This window comes from Synchiropus splendidus, chromosome 7, assembly GCF_027744825.2.
Source record: "Synchiropus splendidus isolate RoL2022-P1 chromosome 7, RoL_Sspl_1.0, whole genome shotgun sequence".
Lineage (NCBI taxonomy): Eukaryota > Metazoa > Chordata > Actinopteri > Syngnathiformes > Callionymidae > Synchiropus > Synchiropus splendidus.
In genome coordinates this window covers 16746770-16772120 of record NC_071340.1, presented here as the reverse complement: position 1 = coordinate 16772120, position 25351 = coordinate 16746770, and the positions used below count along the sequence as shown (strand labels likewise).

The following is a 25351-nucleotide window of genomic DNA, read 5'->3' as shown; positions in this document are numbered from 1 at the left end:
TAAGAGTAACACAGTGAGAGCACCACATGCACATGACGGAAGCACTGCAGATGAGCTACATGTTAGAATTTGGAGGGCAAATGAAGGTCAGCAGTGTATGGTCTTCAAGGCCTTGACCACATGCCGCTGGAAAAATGTATGAAGTAAACCTTGTGTTAAGAGCAAGGAAAATGGGTCAATAGAAATTCTTCCATGTGAGACTGTGCTGGCTGAGTGGAGAGACAGTTCCATTACTCACTCACAACTCTTTCACTTTTCCATTGGTGGCGTTTGTTTCATCCACGTCCTCCTCACCTACACACTCATTTTTTGGACCTATTAAAACTAAAAATCGCCAAAATCCGACTTTTGCATTGTAATAAATGTCTTTGCTTTTCTTGCTTCTTTGCTTCTCATTTTTTTACTCTTGAAAAAATTTATTTTTTGGCATTTATATGCAAACTAAACTTTGGCCTTATGTACGAATCACAAAAAACAAGCCATGAAGCCATGAAGCCTAGACTGTGTGTGTGTGTGTATATATATATATATATATATATATATATATATATATATATATATATATATATATATATATATATATGGCCCTGTATTGAATTCAATTGCCCACCTCTGGTTTATTTGGTTTTCAGCTTCAAAACATTTCTGATATTAACAGATCTGCTTCATGTGTTACATATATTCTCATTGCGATAGCTGAAGAACGGATTCCACAGTGCACTCAATAATCACCAGACTTCTTTATTGAGTGACCAACTAATACAATACTGGAAATCAATATTCTGTAGAAAAACACTTTAAAGGTGTCTGGAGATCTGAAAAAAGTCAATGGAATTTGTCCAAAGGTCATTAAAAATACAAGTTATATCATAAAATATTGAAATAAATCTGCAGGTTTCATATGAAGCTGTTTTCAGCAGCAAAACTACCACAGTCACTGAGACAAGGACAAGGCGTAGTGTCTTTAGCCTGAGAGTTAGTGGTGAGCGGATGTTCGATTTATCATAGTGAGTACCTCCGTTGTTGTGTGTGTTGTGTTGTGTTAAAAGTAAAATACACAGTGTACTTTAATTGTTGCCACAGGAATATGTTTGCTTGGTTAAAATTTCAGCAACAAAATGTTCAAATTCTCAAATTCTGAGTTCAAATTCAACTTTAATACAGTACATATCGGTAGAACAGTCTCTGTTGTGCGTGGCTCTTGGTCATTTTTTCCAACCCACTTTTGTCGTTCTTTTCACACGATGTTATTATGAAGAAGACGGTTCGTTCAAGAACAACACAATGAGAACACTGTGGTAAAAGATTAACCAGTTTAATAAAAATCCATGTCAAACATCAAAATACTGAAATGGCAAGAAAAAAAGAAACATTTTTTTCTTTTCATTTTGTACAAATCACAGTGGTTTAAAAAATCTTACAAATACTTGTATCTCAAAACATGTATTGTCTCTTTTGCAAAAGCAGCAAAACATTCTGATTGTGTTTTATCTTTATTTTTTAAAAAGCCCTTAATAGTCATGTGACAAAGTGTGCTCTTTAGCTTTGCATGGCGACTAACACCATTGGGCGGCAAATGTTAACAAGTCCAAAAACAAAAGTGCATAACAATAACATAGTATGTATATTTATATATATATATATATACTGTATATCAGAGGTTTACCCCATCATGTACTGTATGTCTATATGACCACTACTTATAGTACAATACAATGATTCTGCAGTTAAAGACTAAAGTGAGATCCTTTTCAAATTGAAAACACATTCAGGTTACAATTCTCTCAATGAAAGCGTAGTACACTATATAGTTGCATCAGCTCTTGCTTCCCCAAATTCTCGCAGCAGTTGAGAGGTTTTGACGCCGGATATAGAAGTTTCATCGGTGAAGAGAAACTGGTTTGCTGATGTAACAGCTGAGTATAAAAAAACTCCTTGGCATTCTTTCCAGAACATCATTCAGGCTACATAATAGCAAGTGCAGGCACCTGAACATTGGAACTGCTGGTTCGCTGGGTTTTGTTGTTTTGTTATTGACGCAAGCACTTAAGAATGCAGCTCTACAGTAGTATCAACAGATTGAAATCATTGTACAGCAACTCTATACACTCGCAATAGTATAATGTACACGAATGAAATGCTGCCGTTTCCACGCCCGTGTGAGTGTTACTCGGCCAAGTCTGAGCTCAGAAGGCTGTGTGTTCAGTGGCAGCATAGACAGAGAAGTGAAGTGAAGTTTCACCGAAAGGCACGAGGAGACACCAAAAACAACGTGTTCTCTCAGTCGAAAAACACAAGGCCTAGTAGAAAGCAACACTAGCGTAACATAGGAGGGTGACTAGGCTGAATTGGGGTGGAGCTTTGGCCTCTAGTGTCCGCTTTGGGACAAACAAATACTTCAGTTTCTAACTACGGGTATAGTCCTTTGGGTTTAAATGAATACCTCCATGTCATCATTATTGTGTTTTAAATGCAGGTTTCCATGGAAAGTCATGCATACATTCCAGAATTAAAGTCCAAAATATAGTTGAGGGAAAGTCATCAATTGTCGTTTCATGCAGGAGCAAACATTTTAGTTTCATCCAACATCGCTCAGGAGGTGACAATGACCTTGTCTATTTCAAAATCCATCAATCACTTCATGATGTTAGAAATTCAATAAATTCATTGACAAACATTCAAAGTTATGTGGTACATTCTGTTTGGATTAAAACATCTTTGTGGTTATGAACAGAATGCACTTTCCCCACTTATTTAAGCAGGCAGATATGAATATTTAAGTAAAGTTTAGACAGTATTCAACTGTTGAAAGGTAGTGGTTCACTAGTGGTTAGGACCAGGAGGACATGCACCTCATCCTCTAGGCGCATTTGATTGTTTTATTTTTAACTTCCCAAGAGCATGCGCTTTAATCCGTCCCTTCAAATGGGCTTTTGAAATACTCCTTAAATATCCTAAATGCATGTTCCAGCAGTAATCCTGATCAGGGTGGCAGAGGAGCCCGCGGTGTGACCATGAAGTTTTTTAGCAGCACAGGAAACGCATGCTAGCAGGCGCAGGTGAAGTGTGCGAAGACAACTATGTGCTAATTCTGGGGCGTCAACACCCGATATATCTGCATTGATTGTATCGACTGCACTGACACGAATAGCATGCAGCAGCAGCAGCAGCAACAGATTTGCATATTTCAGCAAATGCCTCGACATTGCATCATTAAATTTTGCATATTAAGTGATGCTACTTTTAAAAGGTTTTTTTTTTGGGGGGGGGGGAGTAGGGGTAAGAAAAACAGATGTTCAGTGCCAACTTGGCCGCACTGGGCTCGAGGGTCGTTTTTCAAGCGTGAAAGAATCATGCTCACAGATTAGAAACACACATGCTGAGTACAAAAAGTGCAAAGACAAAAGAAGTGCATTCTTAAACATCGCCGGATTTTCAGGAATAACAAACAGAAGCCGCCACGTAAAGTGAAACACGATCAAGGAAAAAGAAAGAGCAGCTGGTCACTCGGAAATTTCTCGACGTCTGTGGCTTCAAAGTATCTCACGCTAAGACAATGTGATTCGACAAACGTTCACAACCACAAACCTTTATAGATCTAAAAAAAAGAAAAATACTTATTTACGCCCCATGGAAGGTTGGCACAACACCACCACTATATAACAACAAAGTTACTTTTCTGAAGTCAGTTCCAGTGCTGCAGAACCAGTCTGCAGATTTCAGCAACAACTTCCAAATTCCTAAATAAGCCAATTTTGACGATCCATTTCTAAGGCACATTCGGTCAGAGAGGGAGGGGATCTGCGCCGGAACCAACCGCAGTCGCAAGAAAAACCATTCAGCTGGATTATTGAAAACAAAGCTTATTTTGGAAAGAGTTTTTCAGCCGAAATATCATCTAAATATGTCATTAAAATAATATGTATACTAAAATGAAGATGAAAAAATCTTTTTAACTCAGGATATTGTTTTGTAAAATATAAAAAAAGTTCATTATTTCTCACGTGGTCTAGGTTATTGGTTACGAATCAGATTGTTTGGACTGTGGTTGGGACCAGAGGGACTTATAAAATAGGAAATAAAGTTCTATACAATTTAAAAATGCAACTATAATAGGTAAAACGAAAAATACAGAGAAATGAAGCTGAACTAAACTCTCAGGTGACTAGAATAAGCTTCTGCTAATTAACAATGAGACTCCGTCTCTGTGAAATCAACTTCCACAGTCTCCTGCGAAAAGATTCTGACACCCACACATGACATTCCAAATGGCCCAGCTTAAAGCAATAATGTTTGGTTCACTTTGAAACCTCTCCCGAGTGAGGAACCAGCTCGAGTCACACTTTGGTCTGGTGAGATTTTCGTCTATTTCCGTTGCTGACAATGACTTGAACTCGCACAATCGGTCCCCCGCTGTTACCACAGTAAAGCTGCTGCCCGCAAATAGAACTCTCTGCTGAGAAGCAAGCGCCCTCAATGAGAAAATCCAATCAGCACTTGTTAATACAAAACTAGACCAAGATTTAAGACAACACTTTTAGCAAATCACCTCCCAACAACCTGTATATAAATGCAGCAAAACTTTACATTTAAAAAAAAAAAATCAGTGACCTATTTCGACCTTGCTGACATATGGAGGGAAAAAAGATTCTCTGCTCTGCAGGTAAACAAATACATACTGCCTGTGTGACGGGTCAGAGCCAGCACCATTTGAATGAGTGGAGGGATCCATATATACTTCACAGGTTGTCAATGACCTCCAAGATCTTACACAGGGAAGCAGGGATTTATGAGGAAGAAAGCTCAAAAAGAATCACAGCTTTGGTTTCCAGAGGAGAACAAAACTATTATCATGACACGGTGTGTGCCGCTGCACTACTTTAAAACTCCACATGGATTGTTTTATTTAAAAAAAAAAAAAAATTGGAAGTCACACACGTCTTAAGTCCTGTAATAGTGCCAGGGCCCTGAGCAGTGCTGCCCCTTGTGGTGAAGGGGTGTAAAGGCAGGCTGGCTGAGGTGTTTGCATGCAACTGAGCAGTGGTCACGGACGTCATGTGATCTATTTTTTACCTCCAAAATACTGAGAATGTATTTCCTCTGAAGAGGAGGTGTGAGGTGAAGCCGACAATTTTCATCCCCACGTTTGCGATAGTGGTCACTTTCCTTAAGGTGCATTAAGAAGGTGCCGGAGTAATGTTTGTCTTAAGCCCCAGATACACGGTGAACCTTTAGGGATCCTGGCAGCCATGATGGACGATTTACTCTTCTCTCTAAATCTGTTTTGTTATCGATAGAAAGCAAAGCCAGGGATGCAGCTAAAATAAGCTCAGCTCATATTTGGTTGCTAAATAGTGAAAAGCAGACATTTGCACCCATTCAAATATTGTGACTTTTTTTGGGGAAAAGTATTTAACTTAAATGTTGATTTAATTTTCTTATTGTTTCATCCAGTAATATTTCCACTTCACAATTCTGGATCTGTGTTTTCTAGCACTTTTTTTTTATTTATAAAAGGTTTAAGATGGTTATTTTCCAAAGTAATCTGTTGTGAGAGAATAACAGGGGCCAAGTGAAAATACGGTCTTTTAACTCAGACCCGTTCGTCTAGATGTAGAGGGACTGAGAGCTAATGTTTTGGGCAAGTCTTTGATCATAAATTGAAAAAAAATGTCGTCTATCTAGGGCTTAATGTTTTGGGTAAAATTGGGAAACTTGGGATTTGACACACTCAAAAGTCACCGGTCCAAAAGTGACTCATCCAACCCATGAACACAAGCATTGGGAGATTTTTCTCACATTTGTGAAGGATCGAAAAAGAGAGTCCTGGAAGGTGCAAAATATATCAAAATGGAGATCATAAATAATTAAAAAAAAAAAGTTACATCAGTTTTTAGAATCCAGTGCTGGTTTTTAGACGGACGGGTCTTAACAGTCAGTGTAAACGTGAAGGCAGAGGTGTTGTTAAGAAAAAGACTGAGAGAGAAAGAGCCCTTGCTCCCAGTCCGATCACTGGGACACTGGAAGTGCTGGTGGAGGGACCAGGCTGGGGGTGGGGGGAAGGTCTGGGGTAACACCGCAGGCCCTCATAGATCACTGGGAAGCACTCAACTCAAAAGCTTCACTCAACTTCACACTGGCACAAAAGGGGGATCAAATCGCTGTCATGGCCGCCCGCAGGTGAGAAGAGGCTCGTACACCCCCCCCCCTTGAGAAACACCAAGACTCAGTCCTGGGTGCGCTGAACTTATCCAAGGAGATTAAGAGACGTGAGGAGCGGAGGACGGGTGTCTCCAGAAACACCAGCCCCGCTTGGTGTGCTGCTTCCGCAAGAGCTCCTCCTCGCGCTCGCGCTCCTTCTGCGAGCGCAGGTAGCGGTCCTCTTCCTTAAGGAACCACACCGGGGGCCACCGCTGCTTCTCAAAGTGCCTCTGGTTTTCTGCCGAGAAAATGGTTTGGTCAACATGACGGGTAATAGCGTCACCATAACCTTTAAAAACGTGTCACTACCTGGAGACATGACCTTCATATCTTTGGGAAACTTTCGGCAGATGCTGTTGTAGTTAGTGCAAATGTGATGAAGACACCATGCTGAGAGCTGTTTGGCGTTGTGGAACTATGCACCGACAAGAAAAGAATGGTGAGGACAAGTGGATCTGTGATTTAAAAAAGCAACCAAACGCGACTTACCTGGGCCAGCTCCAGGTAGGCCAACACCTGCCCATCAATGTCCACTCCTTTGACGGCCAAGTGCAACAGCTCGTCCACGGCCTGTTGTTCTACAGGCACAACAAATAAACATCCACGTGTAAGACATGAAAACATCGATTTCAGATGACAGGGGAGGACTTGAAGGTTCGGCATGTACCTGTCATGGCGACCAGTCGTGGCAAGCAGAGTCGGTTGGCCAGAACAATCAGCTCGATGGATTCCATATCGGGACAAGGGGTCAGCAGGCCACAGTAGAGGAACTCCAAAACCCCTTGCATGCAAGCTGTCGTGGTGTTAGGAATGGAAACCTGCATACAGAAACAAAAGGAAACTGGTCAAATTGAGATGCATGGAGCAGTTTACAAAACTGAACCAGTGAAATATGAGTCATAATTTCATGGTGTTTTGCTATTGACTTAAAAATGTGACCCTATTCCCACCGACATTATTAATATATCCATTATATATAACAATAACATAAACATTTTGTAGAAACGACCATTTTGAAGGACAGCAAGTTAAGGTTCCAAAGACCAGGGACATGCACATTTACGCCACTAGAGGCCGCCAAGCCACCAGTACCGTTCACTGTCACCGCTCACAGCGAACAGCCAACAGAAACGGTGAACACACAACACAGAGAGTCTAAGAGCGATGACCTTGACCCCTGCTGGAGCCCTGCTGGTAGCTCCACCTCTATTGAGCAATTAACTGAATGTCAGCGTGGCAAGACTCCCTGTTATGACTGGAAGTCACAACACTGACAGGAGGGTGGTCTGCTCACTTAAATGTCTCCCAGAGGGATCGACAATCCTGGCCACCCCTTATGAGCTGTGTGCTCAATAGCTGGAGGGGGAAAGAATGGCCTATGCAATGGTGCTTTCAGTCAAGGTAAAATAGGTTTTTAGTTGCATATTTAAGTACACAAAATTGCAGTTTGAATGACTATAAATGCTTTATAACATGAGGCAAATTCTGAAATAGATCACACGGACGATCACGGAAGAAAAGATGTAACATACGACGCGCTGCTCACAGGTTTTCCCGTATTAGAAACTGAACCCAACTGCCATCTGCTGTGCTGAGCCCACACAATCCCGCTCTCAACAAAAGACACTTCATTCATGCTGTACTTAATCCCTCGGTGAAATCCAAATTTACGATGAATTATGAATCTTTCCTTTGTTAACAACCCCCCTGCAGATTTACAGATGTTCAGTCAAAACATGCCTGCTACACCTCAACTCATCTCATCTCTGGTCAAAACCCACCAGCAGCAAGAACTGGATCCTGTGCTTCTTTATTCCATCCTCCACACAATCTTGCCTTTCTGAACACCCACTTGCGTATTCTGGCAATTATTGTCAGATTTTTTAAAACATGATGTAATCCTTGTGTTTTCAGTAACTTAATCTTCTCTCTGTCATGCAGGGAGCTTGATCTGGGTAACCTGTCCCAGCTGACCCGCCACTGTAACCAAATCCCCGGGGATCTAGTTCAGCAGAGAACTTCCTGTTGCTTAACTTAGATCTTGTCTGAAACAGACTCTGGCAGAGATGAAGCACAGAACATACTTAAGCGGGTCAGTGGGACTTGGGCCTGTTTATAGAAAGGGCCAGACTACAGCAGGCACATAAGCACATCCTTCCTGCGTAAACAAAACCCTTCTTCCCTTTAAGTCCTGTATTAGTGCATTGGTTTCAGACATTTTTTCCGCTTCCTTGCCTTGTTATAGACTTAGAATAGACTTCATATTTTTCATAACAATCTCTTTAAAACAATTGTATTACTGCTCATTTTGACATGACATTTTTGAAATGAATAAATGAAAACGAAATAAAGAGCCTGCGCATTTCTAGACGGGAGCTGGGTTAGCCCTGTTTTCAAAGATCAATTTACATGACAGAGCTGCTTCTTAATTCCTTGAATTGAAAACCTTAAAATTGTGTTCTGACCTGTGTGATTCTTTTTGGTTTGTATTCAATTTCATATCATAAAGTCAAATAACATTAATCAGAATGCAAATTTATTTAACATGTCATACTTTCTAAATGTCTTTGGGCAAACTGAATGAAATGTTTAACAGTTTTTCCAATTTTCATGTTTAAAACTACATCTACTTTTAAACATGTAATGTAGCCTCCATTGTTACGGTAATTGTAAATATTCCAACATATGAATTACTAGTATTCATTGTGTTTTTTCTAGATGGATCGATCTTAATACACAGTAACACAGCCACATGCTAAAGTGGTCTTGACACTAACTACATCAAGCCTGAGTCATCGTAAACGCACCTCCTCCATGTAGCTCTCCATGAAGGATCCACGAAACATGGCGGCCATCCAGTCGCAGCTAGAGATGAGCAGGGGCTTGTGGGCCGGCAGACAGCCGTCGTCCAGGAAGAACACCACATCTAAAACCGGGGTGGGAAAAGAGCGTTCATCTCGGGGAATGCCACAGAAGCCCAAGCTACAGAGGGGGAAAGACAGACAAGGCAGACATCCAGACAGAGGCAGAGAGAACAGACACACACAAGTAGACATACAGAGAGATAAATTGACAGAGGGACAAAACAGTGTCCGACAGTGTGAGGGGTGGAGACACAAGGTAGTGGAGTAAAGTAAGATTTGGGGTACTTTTTATTTTATAAAAATGGATTTAACACAATTTGCCGTTTTTATATCAGTGGATGCCAGAGCTGAAACCAATAAACAAGTGCATTTGCTTTTTATCACGGCAGCAATAAGTTGAATTCTAATTTCCTTTATCCTCTAGAACAGGCAAAGAAGTATAATCATAAGAAAGCCAACGCAGCTAATAAGAAAAACTATGAGATCCTTTTGGGAGTGAAAATACTCTAAGCAAGTTTAACTCCGCTGAAGACAGTAAAGCAGAAGAAATTATTCTGAAAACACAACATATAAGACTGATTATGGGGTGTAATATTTTTATATTCATTTGGATAAAATGGTATTTTATTCATATTTAATTAAATCATTTTCTACACACAAAATTCAGCTGGAAGTCAAGGAAGGAAGGCATAAATATGAAGTGAAATATTATGACGCGTGAGCAGAAATGTGCTCCACGTGGCAAATACAATAAGACATTCATAGAAGGTACGAATACAATATTGAACATTGGGCTTTACACTAACAGGTCGAGTGTTTAGATTTAGACTAATGTGATTGGTAGGAATTAACAAAAGCAAATATGAGGACTTGCAGAAAGTGGTGTGACAGCATGCAGATGGAGGACAGGAGGGATCAGGGAAGACAGGCAACAGGCACAAGGGATGCACAAGGCACCCGAGCAGAGTCAAGACGTCAGAAGACCATCGCGCCCTCCGATGACTCCACAGAAAACAACACTGACAATGTGCATTCTTGCAGCTACGCAATGACTGGTAATGCAAATGTACAGCCAGTGCACATTTACTGGAACCAAAAATGCTGAGTCATCGGAATGACAAGCTTTACTTACACTCTCATCCACCCTCAAACATTTACAGATGCAAACATGGAAAACATCTGAAAGGTCAACTATGCTAGTGAGAGCAAACAGGCAGATCTTGAGTGTGTGGTCTCCAACACCACCACCAAAAAAAATAAAAAATATGGACCACATTCCAGGTATGGTTAAAAGACAAAACCAGACTTTTGTCTTTTGCGCTGCATTCAAGAAAGCAGAAGACTCAAGGCTGTTTTCAGATGTTCTTTCAGATTCACACATATGTTGAAAGAGGAAAAAACAGGCAGATGAAATTAGCAGGTTGTTGGCGTGTGGTCGGTCCCTCTTCAGATACCTAATATTTATGCAGAATAAGGTTGGTGGACCTTCTTGGTTAAACTCTTGATACAGCCAAATCCATTCATGTCAACTTTTTGAGTGAGTCATTCGACATTCCTGGTGAAGTGTTTACATTGAATTTTGAAAATGTTTCCAAAGCACTTGTCCTTTAAAGAGCAGATGTGAGGGTTTTACCAGCAAAGGTTCCTTTGATGAGACACTCCTTGATGCGGTTGGCTCTGCGCACATGGAATGCCTTGGTTATCTCCTGGTTCATGAAACTCTCTCGGTTCAGGACGTTGGCCACCATCATCCTCAGGTCGAACACTTCCAGTAGCTCAGCAATGGTGGCCACCTGCATCAGATCCCCCCGCCCCTCATCGAGGCTGCCTGTGTACAGGTACTGCAGCACAGCCTACAAGAAAAGCAACACCTTCTCAACACGTTTCACAAGACATGACAGTTCCTCCACCAGTATCCTATTACCTTGAAGGGCTCCTCCTGTATGAGGGCGTCCATGACAACCACGGTCATGAGCCTGGGCCGCCCCGTCATTGGGTCGTCCACATGCTCCAGACAGACACTCAAGAAACCTCTTCCCCATCCTGAAAGAGCCCTGCCTGTCCCAAGTCCCCCCAGGGAGTAAAGAGCTCGAGAAGGAAGTGCATTATCACTCTGGGAAGTCCTCAAAGAGCCGTGGTGGAGAAGCTGAGGTCGATTCAGGCCGTGAACCCCTCCATCAACACCATCCTTGTCGATATCCAAGCTCTTAGTGCGCCCCGCCTGTTCTTTGGCTCCTCTCCTGCTCTGCTCATCTTCCTCAGCACTCTCCAGGCTATCCTTGCTCTCCGGCTCATCCTCTTTTGGACTCTGGGGCGACCCACTGATATCGAGGGTGAACAGGTCGTAGAACTTGGAGCATGACGTGGCTAGATATACTTTGTGCGCGAAGACTCGAGAGAGACCGTCCTGCAGGAGGAACAAGACATCTGCGCACAGTGGATGGCAGAAAAGAGAATCTGGGCCTTCCCCGTCCGAGGGAGGTGGGTCGGGGATGCCCACGATGGGACGCGGGGGGCGAGGCGGAAGAAACGGGGCCTGGAGAAGAGGCCTCTGGACTTTTTTCAGGTGAGACTTCCAGAACTGGAGATGTCGGCGGGAAATGAGAGCCGCTCTGATGGCGTTGTCAAAAACATCTTTGACACCAAACTGGGCCACTATACTCGTCTCATAGTAGGGAATCCCGAGTTCCTTTGCCACCTCATGGCCCCGCTCTGGAGGGAGGATATCCGTGGGTTTGATGGGTCTGCAGGAAGTGGATAAAGGTATCACATGCTTGGGCCACACGGAGACATAAAGGAGAACAGTAACTTCAGGTTCTCTCACTTGGCAAGAGGACGCCTCGCACGATTAACTGCATCCAGGTCAGCATAGCGCAGATCCAGCTGGCAGCCAACCAAGATGATGGGTGTCCGGGGACAAAAGTGCTTGATCTCAGGGAACCACATGGTGCGTACATGGCGCAGGGAATTGGGGTTTGCCAGGGAGAAGCATAGAACCACGACATCAGACCTAGAGAGAGAGAAGACAGTGCCTTAGTGTCACGGCGAGTCAGAGAGAAGCCTCGCGACATCCGAGGATGTTGGTGACGTGTTCTTGGACAAAGGAAGGGGATAGAAAACAGAAGAAAAGAAGGGGTCAACCATGAGTCACTGAGCATCTTGTCAGATTATGTTAAAACACGTGTGATGTCTGTATGGAAGAGGCTTGTTCATCTGCTGCCAGCAACAGTGGGGGGTGGGACGGTGGCCACGGGGAGAAGTCACAAGGTGGGGTCACTGGGATTTGTGTGTGTGGGCGGGAGACTTTATGTCACTGTTGCAGTCTGGCCTGCCAGGCTCTCTCGCCCTCTCTACCCATTTCGTAAATCTCCTTAAGCCTCCAAGGCTACACCATAAAAAGAAGGCTAAGAATAGCTCGGCATACACACACGCACACACTGACACACACACCCAAATTAATTTCCTTAACCCATCGGTCCGAGCAGACAGACAGTTGCGCTGAGGATTCTCTGCGGCTCATGTCTGAACTCATGCACCCGGCTCATATTTGATTTGCCTCCTTCTCGTCAGATGGCTCATGGAAAACAACGCTGACAGTGCAGGAATCCCAGACTGATTTACCTTCAGAAGTAGCCTCGAACTAGGCAGCACTAACACGAGATCACAGCCTCACTTATGCAACAGGCACGTACAACTTATAATGAGCAAAAACACTGCGTGACTAAGGAGTTCAGGAATCTGGGATCAAGGGAGGAACGGATCGCGCGTGAACATCAGGGATCTGAGATATACTTTCTGAGCGTCAGAGATTTTAAACTGAATATATCAGAATCAGAAGAATCAGAATCAGCTTTATTGCCAATGTCAGTGAGGATCCCTCTGACTAGGAAAGTGCTTCAGTACATTGTGCAAAAATGAACAAATAAAAATATATAAATAAATACAATGAAATAAAATAAATAGAGACAATAAAATATAATAAAATAAAATACAATAATAATAGAATTCCTTAACAAATAAACAAACAACAACAAAGGGCGGTTCACGAATCGATGATATGATATGGTGTTGTCACCTCGCTGAGTTCTTTTCTGGTAATGTGACGTTACACTGTCGTATATACACATGGATTTCTTCCTACCAAGTAATTTGTTGGTCCTTCAGTAAAGCTAAAGCTGTCGACAGTGTCAGTGAAATGTGCTTATTTACCTTGTTAATATTGCCACTATAGTGTTTTAAGTGTTTGACTGGTCTGCGGTGGAACCCAGTGTTAGTCCAAAGTGAACTGGGTTTAAGTGACTCATACCCATAACCCCATTTTTCATCGCTGCACACACACGACTCTTGCATTCAGGATTAGGATTTTCTTTCCCACTCACATGCAGCACTGCAACTTGAAAGTAGGCAAAGGCCTGGCTAACAAGGCAGAGGAAGGGTTCAAAGGTGTTTCCGGCCCAAAGTTAGAACACTCACGTAGCTTTGTGCTTTGAATGGAGACTCATTTCTGCCTGGAAACACAGGATCGTGGCTCATTTCTACTCTCCCTAATGCGAGGTCACCTAAGCTCTCCCCTCCTTTTACAGCTCAGGCTAACTATTACATCACGTCACACACACATACACATTCATTAGTACGTTCTCAAAGGATTATTAGCATGGCTTAGTCTGATGATGTTATGAGTACATGGTCGTTTTCAAGTAAGCATTTCGGACCACAGTTTGGATTAGATCGCTGGGCTGCAAACTATGGCAACAATGATGAATAGTTAATGTCTATGCAAGCGCTTTCCGAGCATGTTTGCATGCTGGATTGTGAATTCTAACCACAAAGGTCATCAGTTGCCAGATTATGTAACTGTAGACACAGGCGCACACACACACACACACACACACACACAAACAAAGCAGAGATGTCCCAAATAATCTGATTTCCCATCATGTAATCTTTATCACACCACTATACACTTCAAACACACAACTTGGCATCGCTAATCCGCCGACGCAATCTGCGACTCCGCTTCACTCGCTCCTGACTGAAATATCCAAATGAGCGCAGTTCCTTTGAGGCGGAGACTGATATTGTGATGTCAACAGAAGGCAAACGTGCAAGGTGGCACGTAACGGTGGAAGCTAAGTAACAAGGCGGTGTGGGAAATGGGGGCGAAGCGCAGTTGAAGCCAGGGCAAGGTAGAGGATAAGGTACCAGGGAGTCATTGGAGAAGCTGGAGGAAGAGAAGTGGAAAACTGATGCCTGGAGGTGCAGACACCAGGGAGCAGGGCAAAGCTGCAAACAGCTGAGCTGGCAGTGCTTCTCGATCAGCTGACTGCAGGCTGACCAAGCACACAGGACATGTGGACGGAATGAACATGAAAACAGGATGTGCAACTATTGTGAACGACACCGTACACACGATGTAAAATGAACTGCTTTACAGGAAGATATCTATGTTGCGAAATATGAGCGCTGTGCTCTGCTGTCATAACCCTATGGGGAATAAAATGTGGGAGCAGTCCTTTTATTAGGACTACTAGGTTATTAGAATGTGTATTTGCTTCCCACCAATAAAGCGGCTTTGATCTCTGAGTTGGGACATAAGAGGACAGAGGGATGATCCAATCATATCGAGTGTAGATGAAGAAGAGAGACACTCATTGCAAAGACAGGGACGGCAATCAGTAGTAATAGTTGAGTTAAAAAAAAAAAAAAACGTAAAAATACTGCAATATTGATTTGAGGTCTGCAGCAGCGCCGGAACAGAAAGTGCTGGCAAAATTTCAGTCAAATAAAACCGGGAAAATCGAGAGTTTAAAAGCATATTAAATCAATTGTAAGTGCATTTTTATAGAAAATAAACAACCTATTGCACAGATATAATACTGCGTCCAAGATAAGCTTACACATTTTTACAGAAACCAAAATTGTAGATGAATTATTTTAAAGTGCAGGTATATTCTCAACGTATTGAATCACGAGTCCAGGTGAATTATCAGAGCGATGACTTCTGATCCTGCATGTCGCCTACCTGCCGTAGGCAAATCTCCTGTCTTTGTGGTGATCTCCAAAAGTGTCCCACAGTCTGAGGGACACGCTGACTTCGTCCACCACATCACGGGACCTCTCTAGCACCTGCAAAACACAATCATGGAGGTGAACTTTAAATTGAAGGGCTCAGTCGGCAGGATCATGGAAGGCAATAAATGCAGTCCTGGAATGATATTTTTGCCTGGGTGTGTGCGTGTGCGTGCCCACCTCCTGGCAAACGCGGTACTGGTCGATGGCCCAAACGGTTGGCACGTGGGTGGCAAGCAGCTGATACTGTGTGAGGGTGGCATTACAGGCCCGGGCGCAGATAAGCCTGGTCTTGCCCACTGCGTTGTCCCCGACCACCACACATTTAATGGTTTCCACATTGGGCCGCTCATAGTCTGTGTCTATATCCATGGAGAGGGCCCTGCCAGAGGGTGAGGAAGAAGGAGAGACAAAGAGACCGGGTGAGTTCATGGAAATTTAAAGAGCACGTGTGAAGCATCGCTGCGTTCGGAGGGGGGGTTTGTCTCAGCTCCCCGTCGCTGCACTGGCCAGTGTGCCAAACTCCTCTAGAGAACACATGGTCTGCAGGCTGAGGAATAGAGGGACCGCAGAGCTATTTCTGTACCAGTACAGAGCCAGAGAAGACAAAAACAGAGACGCCCTGCACGTCCTCGCTCTCTCCATGTGCCCTGCCAGTACCCACCAGCTTCATTTCAATCATGAGGAACAAATTAGACAGCATTTAAAAAGTGGATGACATTATGCTTTTCACTTCAAATAACAGCAGGAGCAACTTTTGCCGACAATAATATCAGGGCTTATTGGCTGATTATGAACTAATAATCCTGCTCTGGCGTCAGGAGGCCTGTAAAGGTGTGCTCTCTTCTTTGTCGTCGGATAATTTGAATTACAACCAGACATTGAAGAGGGATTATCTGATCGGAAGTGGCTATCGCTGCATTGATTTTCCTCATATTTCTAATTCTGTTTGCTTCATCGTGCAGATGTTTTCAGCTGCAATTCACTTTTTATTCCATGAAAACAATGAACAAAGGCCTTCTCTGTGTTCAACACTCCATATGCGAAAGATGGACGAGACTGTGCAGTACTTTCAGAAACTAAAGACCATAGTGAACAGCTTATGAAAATCCTACCCTTGTAAACTGCTTAAAGCTTTTTAGCATGTCACCACACATGCATTTCTTTTTAAATATCCTTTATTGCATAACAAGCGAACCACATCACAGAGGTGGACCTGCAATCATCTAATCCTTGAAAGTTTATTTTTCCCCCTCAACAGAACCAGCCCAGAGGCCTCATAAACGTAGCATCTGAAACATTCATAAAGACCTCTGCTTGGTATTCCATTGACGTGAGCATCTCCAGTCCAGCACTGACTCAGACAATCAGCTAAAAATGGCATCCATTCAGAGGACACATGAGCCAAGTGTACACACCCTTATTCATCCGTGACCTTGCCTGAGTGTCCTCCCATAAGCTCAGATCGCCTTGGATGACAAACTTTCAATGCACTTATTAAACCCAACAATGACCTTAAATGAGTTTTGTATGTTCCTTTTGAACCGTATACTGCACTGTGGTAACAGCACTAGCATCTGCCCCAGGGGCAGAAGGGGAATGCTGCCCCACGTTTTCTGCTCCGAAGCAAGCGTGATGCCTACCTTACTAAAGGCTGAACCAATGAAGGCAGCAAATCTGAAAATCTCAATGTCAGTCGATCACAGTAAGAAAGCGATGAGCACAGTTATTGCGATACTTGATTGTCCGATATTGCTTATAAAATATAGATAAGGTTTTATGTTCTCTCTCTATATATATCTATATTTATCAATAAACACTTGGATATCCTGCTGCGACACAACAAAACTGGGTGCAGGACCATGTTTATTACTACTAACAAGGTCTGTGTATTGGCAGGTATCATGCAATACGACACGTATCCCGATACAGGAGTGGTGATACGATATATTGTGTTATATAGCAACACAGTAAGTTCAGCAATATACTGTTAACAACAGCCAGCACTTCACTGGGGAAAAGATCAGATAATGCAGTACGATATGATGTACATGAAAACACTCTGTCCTGTTCGACTTTCAGTTTCACAGTACAACAGAGGAATGAACTGCTCCCTTACTGCACAAAATAACTCCACTGTACAGTAAGAAAATTTGTATGAAACACGTGTTACTAAAACAGCGGCCTGTACAAGTATTAAATATTGATGAAGCTGACTTTATTAAGACAATATCACACAATCAAGTATCGCAATATTTCAGTGGAAATATTGACACAATATCGCAGAATCAAGTATCGCAATATTTGAGAGTACCGATATTTTTATACACGCCTACCACGGACACTGTCCTTCTGTGCACCAGAGTTGTGTGACTTTTCATCTCTATGTTCAGCTCCTTTCCAATAATGGCTCTTCTTATTCATGTTACACATATTATTTTTTTCAGAATCTTTCAGCACTGACAGTATCGCAATACATCATTATATATCGCATCACTCCCATATCGATTGTATCAGCAGATTAGTGTCAATATGCAGCCCTGCTGAGCCTCTTGTTCCTCTTTCTTTAACACTCTAGACTCAAAGTTAAGTTTTAAAAAAGATAGATAAATAAACAAAAACATTGTCAAAACTTTTTAAATGAAAACACAGCTTTTAAAACCAACAATGCTCAATTTAAACTGGTCAAAATCCAAAAGACATGCTCCACATTGCCAAAGGAGATAACGGCAGTATTGCAAGTACCAATGATAAAACAGATGAAGTCTCCTAGCATTTGAAAAAAATAGGGTACTGTGCAAAGTCAGGCGTGTTACATAAGAGAGGATATCAGGAGACGCATTGCAAAGGGTTCTAAATGTTGAACACTTCCCATGAAACAGGAAAAGGGATTTGAAGGCAGATGAGGCAAGATTATCAGAGGGCAAAAGGAAATGTCAATAATTAGAATCACTTTGGAATTAATATTAAAAAAAAAGAAAAAATAGATTTGATCCTTCTGGTTTTATAACATGTTACATAAATGATGCAGAGAAAGTGCTAGCTGGAGCTAGGGTCTGCAGTAGATCTATGGTTTGTAGTTGAAAAGTATCAATTCATGAGGTAAATTGTAAGTTTCAAGTTGCTTTTTGAGTTGTTTTTTTTTGCTTCACTCTCTAGAGACTCAAAAGAATGAACACACCTGATAGAGGTCGCGTCACTGTTTGGTGAGGCGTGTTGTTCTTGAGGTTGCTGCTCAGACTAAGAAGTGTGAGAATGCTTTTGCAAAGACGAAAAAAAAAGCTCTTGGTTCCTGTGAAGACCTCAAGACTGCATGTAGAGTACTTCCCAATTGTGTGTGCTGCAGTGTTGTGCTCTTCAAATGATGTGACTGTGTGTAAAGTTATTATTTTTACTAAGTTGCACTTTTACTTCTATGTTCAAATATTTCTCTGTTAAAGGAATGTTTCCCTTGAACCTCAACGTATGTTTTGTGTAGACATTTAAAGGTCCCATCAAGATGTGTAGTAACCCGAAGCTCTGTGACGCTCAACATGAGAAGTGAGTCTTAAATTGTGATGCGATAACATCCGGTGTCACTTTAAAGAGCAAGACCACTGATGTTCAGGTTAGAATGGAAAAAAAAAAGATGCCACTGAGGTTACTAACTGAGTGGGGAGGTGTGAGGTTGCACAACGAGGGAGACAAAGAATCTCATGCATAATTTGTGCGGCGCGTCACGTCTCCATAAGACTTCAGGTTATGGCGCTAATAATATGATCCTGCTCAGTCATGGATATCGTCGTCCATGCGCAACCTCAACTTGTTTATTTGCCCTGCTGTGGGAAAAAAAAGGCTCAAATCCAACAACCAGCACCAAACTGTCATTTCTCTTCTGCACTCAAGGAGCATTATTCAGCAGACAGCTCCCGCAGACCCAGTTTGCTTGCCCCTCCGTCACACTCCTTCAGTTATGTAACACCTTTTACAATCCACTGGAAGCAACCACTCGTCCCAAAACTCTTCATAGCCAATTTCCGGCTTTTATGTCGTCCACCGTCTGCGGGCCATAGTTCACCCCCCCACCACAACCCCCGCCCCGCCACTTGGAACTAACCCTTCGCCGAACTCTGCGCTCGCCTGGTCCAGCAGAAGCATGACCCCAATAGCCACTACAATGTACCACAAGAGTGACACAGCAGAGCGGCAGGGTTCCTCTCAGTCTGACCTCACAGGCTGAAAACTGCTTTTTTGATGTCGCTCTGCCGCACTGAAATTTTGCCCTGTTTCCTTCCAAGTGTGTATTTTGGTGTGTGCGTGCTGGAGACAGTTGCCTGCCACAGGCACAGCTGGCACAGACTGGTTACATAACCGAGTCTGTAGCCTCGGCTTGGCTCCCTGGACGGCTGACAGTAGACCTCAAACACACGCACATGTATGGTGACATGTACCGGCCTCCCGCTCCACAGATGGTGTTAATGCACAGTCCGGCTGTGAGACGCATGAAGCCGCACCAACGCTTGAAAGAGTCCGCTCTCATCTTTGCTCATCACAGCGATAATGCTTTGTAATGCCCTCATTTCCTTTATCCTCCCTATCGCCCTTCTCATCCTCCCCCATTCCATATTTTCCACCTACTAGTTCACTCATCTCTTTTTTTTTTCCATCTCAGCTTGTTTTCCATCATGTTCTTCTATCCAGCATTGGCTTCAGACTACTGTATATTTGTCCTCAATGTTTAGACATTGGCTAAAATATAAAAACTAATATTAAAAATGTAAAAAAAAAAAAAAATCCCTGAAACTTCAATTGCTACTATTTACATTTGGGGCCTTAGCACACCTGGATGAACACATCTACATTATTATTTATTTTTCGATAGTTCATTTTTGTTTGTTCAGTTTTAGGTGGCAAACTGAGATCATCACTGCAACTCTGTCGAGCTTTAAATATTAGAGTATGTCAAGAAACCATTTAAAAATCATTTATTTCTCAATTCTTTCAATAGAGCATTCTATAGTGTATATTTCCAGATAAAATATTTGGAACACAATTACATTATTATTATTTTACATTACATTTTACACTTTTTTAAATTAAAAAATGTGAATGAAAAATTCTGGCTTTTTTATCAACAGAACAATTATTTTACTCCATAGTTAGACACTCATTCAGGATCAGCAACATTTGACAGCCGTAATAAGCTACTACAAGTCATGCTTGACACTTAGGTATTTTCTAGGAAGAATTCAGAAGAAATGGAGGTAAATGTTTGAAAAGGGAAGGCTGTGAACTGAATGGGATGAACTCACACTGACATCAAATGTAAGGCCACCAGTGAGCTGAGTGGAGCGGAAGTGGAACTGGTGTGTTTCTTGTGTGGCGTGTGGTACATATTGACCTCAGTGGACTTTATCTAAAGGCTGTGCTACAAGATGGTGTCTAGATGAAGGGAGGGTGTGTGAGTTTTCATGACCCCTGACCTCTGGAGGCTCAGCAGGCAGGTAGCAAAGCACAGTAATATTATATAATCCCATGAACTGATGCCCTCAACCACACCAGCATCGTCCGTGTTTGGCACACTGTCTGTAAACACAAATGGGGCAGAATGTGCAGAGAAAATTCCATGGTGTTCAACTGTCACCTTGCAGAGCGGACGTTCAAGATCAAGAGGTCGGGATGTTTGCAAGAGCAAGGAAGCCAGCCAGGTAGAACACACTTGCATGATTCTTTTCTTCTTATCAGGTCATGAGACGGCATCAAAAATACTATCAACAAAAGCCAAAAGCAAACTGAACCCAACACCACGCGCTAACTTATGAGGTGATGTTTGCAGAGCGTTGAGATGCCTCAACATCAACAGGTCTAAACAAAGAGAAGAGGCGGTGATGACCTCACCAACACGTCCTGCCAGGTCACCAGTGAGGCTGAGAGGCTCAGACCTGTCCTACATCCACAACTGCGTGGTGCTCCTGCATCATAACGTGACACAGATCCTGCTCCGGTGAGAAGGCGGCTCCAGACAGGGGGATGAAGGCTGCTGAGAGGAAGACTGGGGTCACCCTTCACACCACCACAACACCACATATCAGAGTACTGCACAGCAATACTACCATCCACCCTGGAGTACGCCATGCACAACACTAACTTGGGTGGATATTTTAATCGGATCACGTACCATCCAGCAGGATGAAGATCATCACAAAGAAATGGGGTCAAACTGCGACACACTAGAAAGGCAGCAAAAAAAATCCGAATTACAGTGATATAAACTATAAGTGGCAACAAAAATAGCCCTCACTCAACTTCTTCCTGCCTGAGCAACGCCAACATCGTTGTGACGTCACAGACCCAGGATGAGCGTCAACGGCGTGTTTGTGGATGTCTACGTGCGTCCATGTGTCTGCAACTCAAGACTTCCCCTCGGAGTCGTCAGTTTTATTTGAGGCACGATCGTCGAAAACCATCAGCGCAGCTGGCATCCGGCGCGTTTATCAATGAAGCCCTTCAAGCGGCGCCGCTCCATTCATAAGCACCTGACCCATTCATTTTTTTTTTTTTTTTGGAAAGTACACAGGATAATTGTGTGATATCTCACAGCACATGTGACCGGGAATCGGACCAACGTGATGTAAGCTGCAGCATAAACGCGGGCGAAATTGAACCTCCATCCTAAATGATGCGCTGATAAAATGTTGCGTAATGTGCCAAGCCCATCCGCTGCACAACACTGCGCGTCACAACACAACAAGTTTGCACTATAAATACGTGCAGTGCAAACATGTTTATGATACAGTCAATGGAGCATATGGTATAGATCACGTTATTGTGAACATAAACGGCCGTAGATCGCTTCAAAGCGCTGGGTTTCGCTCTGCATTATGAGTTCGTCGGCGGCTTTGTGAGGGTCGCATGGGGAGCATGTGAGTATGTGAGCAGGAGGGCTCCCTACCTTCCGACGGTTCCGGAATTGACCCACATGCCACACTGCTGGCTGATCAGCCGGTCTCCCGAACCGGACGAAGGCGTGCTGAAGAATGAGTTCGTGATCTAGTAGTAGCCTCTTAGGTTTAAAAGCAAAAGAAAAAGCAAAACAATAACGGTATAGATGTATAGGTGCAGGCGCCGTGAGGACTTCTGCCCTCTCACATCCTCTTTTTCCTACACTTGCTCTGAACGTCTCCTCCACGCAGCGGATCGCAAAAACTCGCGCCTCTTCCACGCGCCTGTGCTGTTTTGATCATAGACGGACCCTTCTGCAAATGAAATGCAGACATAACTGGCTCGCAGGTTTGAGTTGGAGTCTGAGCCGCCCCCCGTTTTCTGTTGTTGTTTCCCCAGCTGATTTCTTCAAGGACACGCCCACAAGGCACCGCGTCACGATCCACAGACCGCGATGCGTTCACGGGACACCGTAAGAAAAGAGAAAAGAGTGAAGGATTACGGTCATGTATGTTGTATGGTTGCGTTGAGTTGACAATTCAACACAAAGGGCTTCTTCCGGGTTCCCCCCACATAGCTGTGTGACTAATACCACAGTGAGGAAATAAATGGAAATAAATAAACACGTTTTAATGGTCAAAATAAATACGTACGAAAATGTGGACACACTTCCTCAACCTTCATTAACCTCTTTTACTCACCGCCATCTTATTTTTTTTATTATGAAGTATCACCAGCTTCATATATGAACTCCTTCTTCGATATACAGTATTTCCATCCATAGTCATGTCAAAACACGGCACTTCATCGTTTTCACAGAGGCATTTAAAGGTCTCACCAAAGACTGCAGCACACTGTCCAATCACGTGGCGCATAGCTGACAACCTCCCGCCCCTGAAACCTCGCTCCCTTCATCCTGTTAACTCAGAAGTTCCCGCAAAGCACGCTGCCTTTTGTTTGTTGCCAGACACACGCCAGACGATCGATGCACACTTGTCATGCAAGAAACCCCAAAACGAACATCCACCCCTTTTCATCCTCACACTACGCCTGAGGCGTCGCCACAGGAACGTTAAAAGCTGTCCCGCTGCCATTTAACATCACTTCCGTTTTTCAAGGAATTTCATATTCTCACGGCGATTTAATTTTTAATCTCACGGAACGTCCTTCTTTCAGAGGCACATTCAACACATATATTTTTTTCAGAAGGAACCCAGACAAAAGCGCCTCCTGTCCCCTAACATCCCAAACTGAGGAAGACTGACATCTACTGGTAGACGTTGGTACAACGTTCCCGGAGACAAAGGAGACAAACAAGAAACCTCACCCCTGTGCTTCATTGCTTAGTCAGCGGGTTGCTCACCATAAAAACTGAGCAAAATTTGTCGATTAACTCCAAAGACTGTCTACTTTATTTTGCAAACTAAAATTGCACTTCAAGGCTCATGTCTTTTGTTTGCCCTTCTTCTGAGGGGAATCCAGCGCAACTTTTGTAATCCAGTTCAGATTTCATATCTTCATTTAAGCACTGCAATGGTCATTTTTTATACATCCATCTGAAGTTTACATCCATCTTGAGCACAGCAATATCATCCCACAAACGGCAAAAACAATCTCTCTAGGATTCCTTAATAAAACTGAAAAAAGTAGCTTGAATTTAAACTCAAACTGTCTCCACACAGAGCAGCTTTGCATTGTGAATACTCGAAACGTGTTGATTTGTGTCTTAATTTTAACCAACTTCTCTACAGAGCCCTGAGAAAAGGGCGGCCCCTGACCCGCCTGGCACGGACAGAAAGAAACAGCATGAACGGTGGGATGTAGAAAGTCTGGGTTCAACAGCGTGGCCTCTGAGGGGGTTTAGAAATGTGGAGAGCCAGTCACTTTGTTGGCAAAGTGGACTTGTGAAGCAACTCTCAAGCAAGCACAGCTCGATGTGATGTCTGGCCTTTTCAGCAAAACAGTAAAACTAAAGGGCCTTTTTGTTTCTCACTTTTATTGTTCTTTGTGGGAAGTTCATTTCATTGGTGTGGTCACAGTGGGAACAACAAGCTGAGATCAGTATGTGGCATGTTTGCATTGAATTGCAACAGAGGAATGGGCTGTTTTGAACGCTGTTTTGTGTATGAAAGCGTCTAATTTTGAGTAATGCCTTTCTCCATTGCTTCCACCAAAGGTATCCCTGAGGGAGAACCAAACACATGACCCAGACTTGTATTTGCCATCATGTTCCCTGGGTGGTTGAAGAAAATGGTGGCAAACAAAGTGGTTTTTGCATGCAAACTAAGATATGAAGAGGAAAGGTAGGACAAGGAAGCTGTCTTGCCATGGCGACCCCACTCCATGACCTCTGTCAAGCCCCTAGTTTACACCCATATTAAGATTTTATCAAATGATGTATTTGAAATATTGTTGATAGCAGTAAGCTCAATGAACAGCAGGTGGCGTAAGACCTGACTTGCGCAACACAAGAGCTCATGCTACAGGACACACAGTGACAAGTTATGAAATGACTCGGAGAATGAAGTTGATGGAATCTTCTCTGCAACATATAGTGTGACCTGGGTTGGTGGCTCTGGCCTGGAGGAGACAAGCTAAGCTCTCGTCCATGCTACACACTGCTCATTAGCATCTCCAGCAACATTCCGTCGGTCATTTCTTCCTGCAGCCGAGGCAGCCCACCGTTCCTTGCACAGAGCAGAACAAACATGACAGGTCACGGTGCAAACCATTGGCATCAACAGTTTATGTAACGCTGACGATCAGGTATCGTTTTAATGTGTTCGGGGCGATTTCAAATGAAACTCATCCTGCCATCCCATGGCTTTCCGTCCGCAGCTCCGTGACCTCATTTTCACCTCTGTGGTTCATCGGAATATCCAACTGTCCCGCACCCCCCGTCCCTCCTGCCACAGCACTATGTTCTAAAGCTGTCTAAACAGCCAGCTTCTCACACTCCCCGCATCCACTGAGGCACTTGTCTGCAACACACACCCTCCTGAGCACTAACAAACGCAAACACACACACAGCAGATGAAAAACATGCATCCTTGTACACTGACACAAGTAGGTCAGAGCTCCAGTGGGTCTTCCAAACAGTTCTCCAGCACCACAGGACTGATAACGGTATCAAAGATTAAATTCTACCTTCAGCAATTACACACATGCAGACACACGGGCTTGAGAACCGTTACGATGGCAGCCAGCCGTTTGATTTCGGCTTACTTTTCTGTTCAGCGCAGGGATGTCAGTGTGTTCCCATGAGAAGAACATTCACAGGTCAGGGGTCGAGGGCG

At 43.3% G+C, this 25351-nt stretch overlaps 1 protein-coding gene across 1 annotated transcript; it reads right to left on the bottom strand.

Annotated features, from left to right (window-relative positions):
* Positions 1-1299: 1299 nt before the first annotated feature.
* rhobtb4 (Rho related BTB domain containing 4) lies at positions 1300-24913 on the bottom strand. The gene is made up of 11 exons (XM_053869853.1): positions 22066-24913; positions 15315-15516; positions 15088-15191; positions 11890-12075; positions 10990-11809; positions 10699-10918; positions 9009-9127; positions 6869-7019; positions 6691-6779; positions 6511-6616; positions 1300-6439 (listed from the first exon to the last, which is right to left on the bottom strand). The coding sequence occupies exons 1-11, from the start codon at positions 22092-22094 to the stop codon at positions 6261-6263; spliced, it is 2205 nt and encodes a 734-aa protein (XP_053725828.1). The 5' UTR covers positions 22095-24913; the 3' UTR covers positions 1300-6260.
* Positions 24914-25351: the final 438 nt, after the last annotated feature.

Bases quoted from the DNA above. Each gene is read 5' to 3' on its own strand.
- rhobtb4 (XM_053869853.1), bottom strand. From the start codon at position 22,094: ATGTGGGTCAATTCCGGAACCGTCGGAAG. The intron at 12,076-15,087 runs GTAGGCGACATG...CTCTCTCTCTAG, and splicing joins AGGAGATTTGCCTACGGCAG to GTCTGATGTCGTGGTTCTAT. The intron at 10,919-10,989 runs GTAATAGGATAC...CTTTTCTTGTAG, and splicing joins TACAGGAGGAGCCCTTCAAG to GCTGTGCTGCAGTACCTGTA.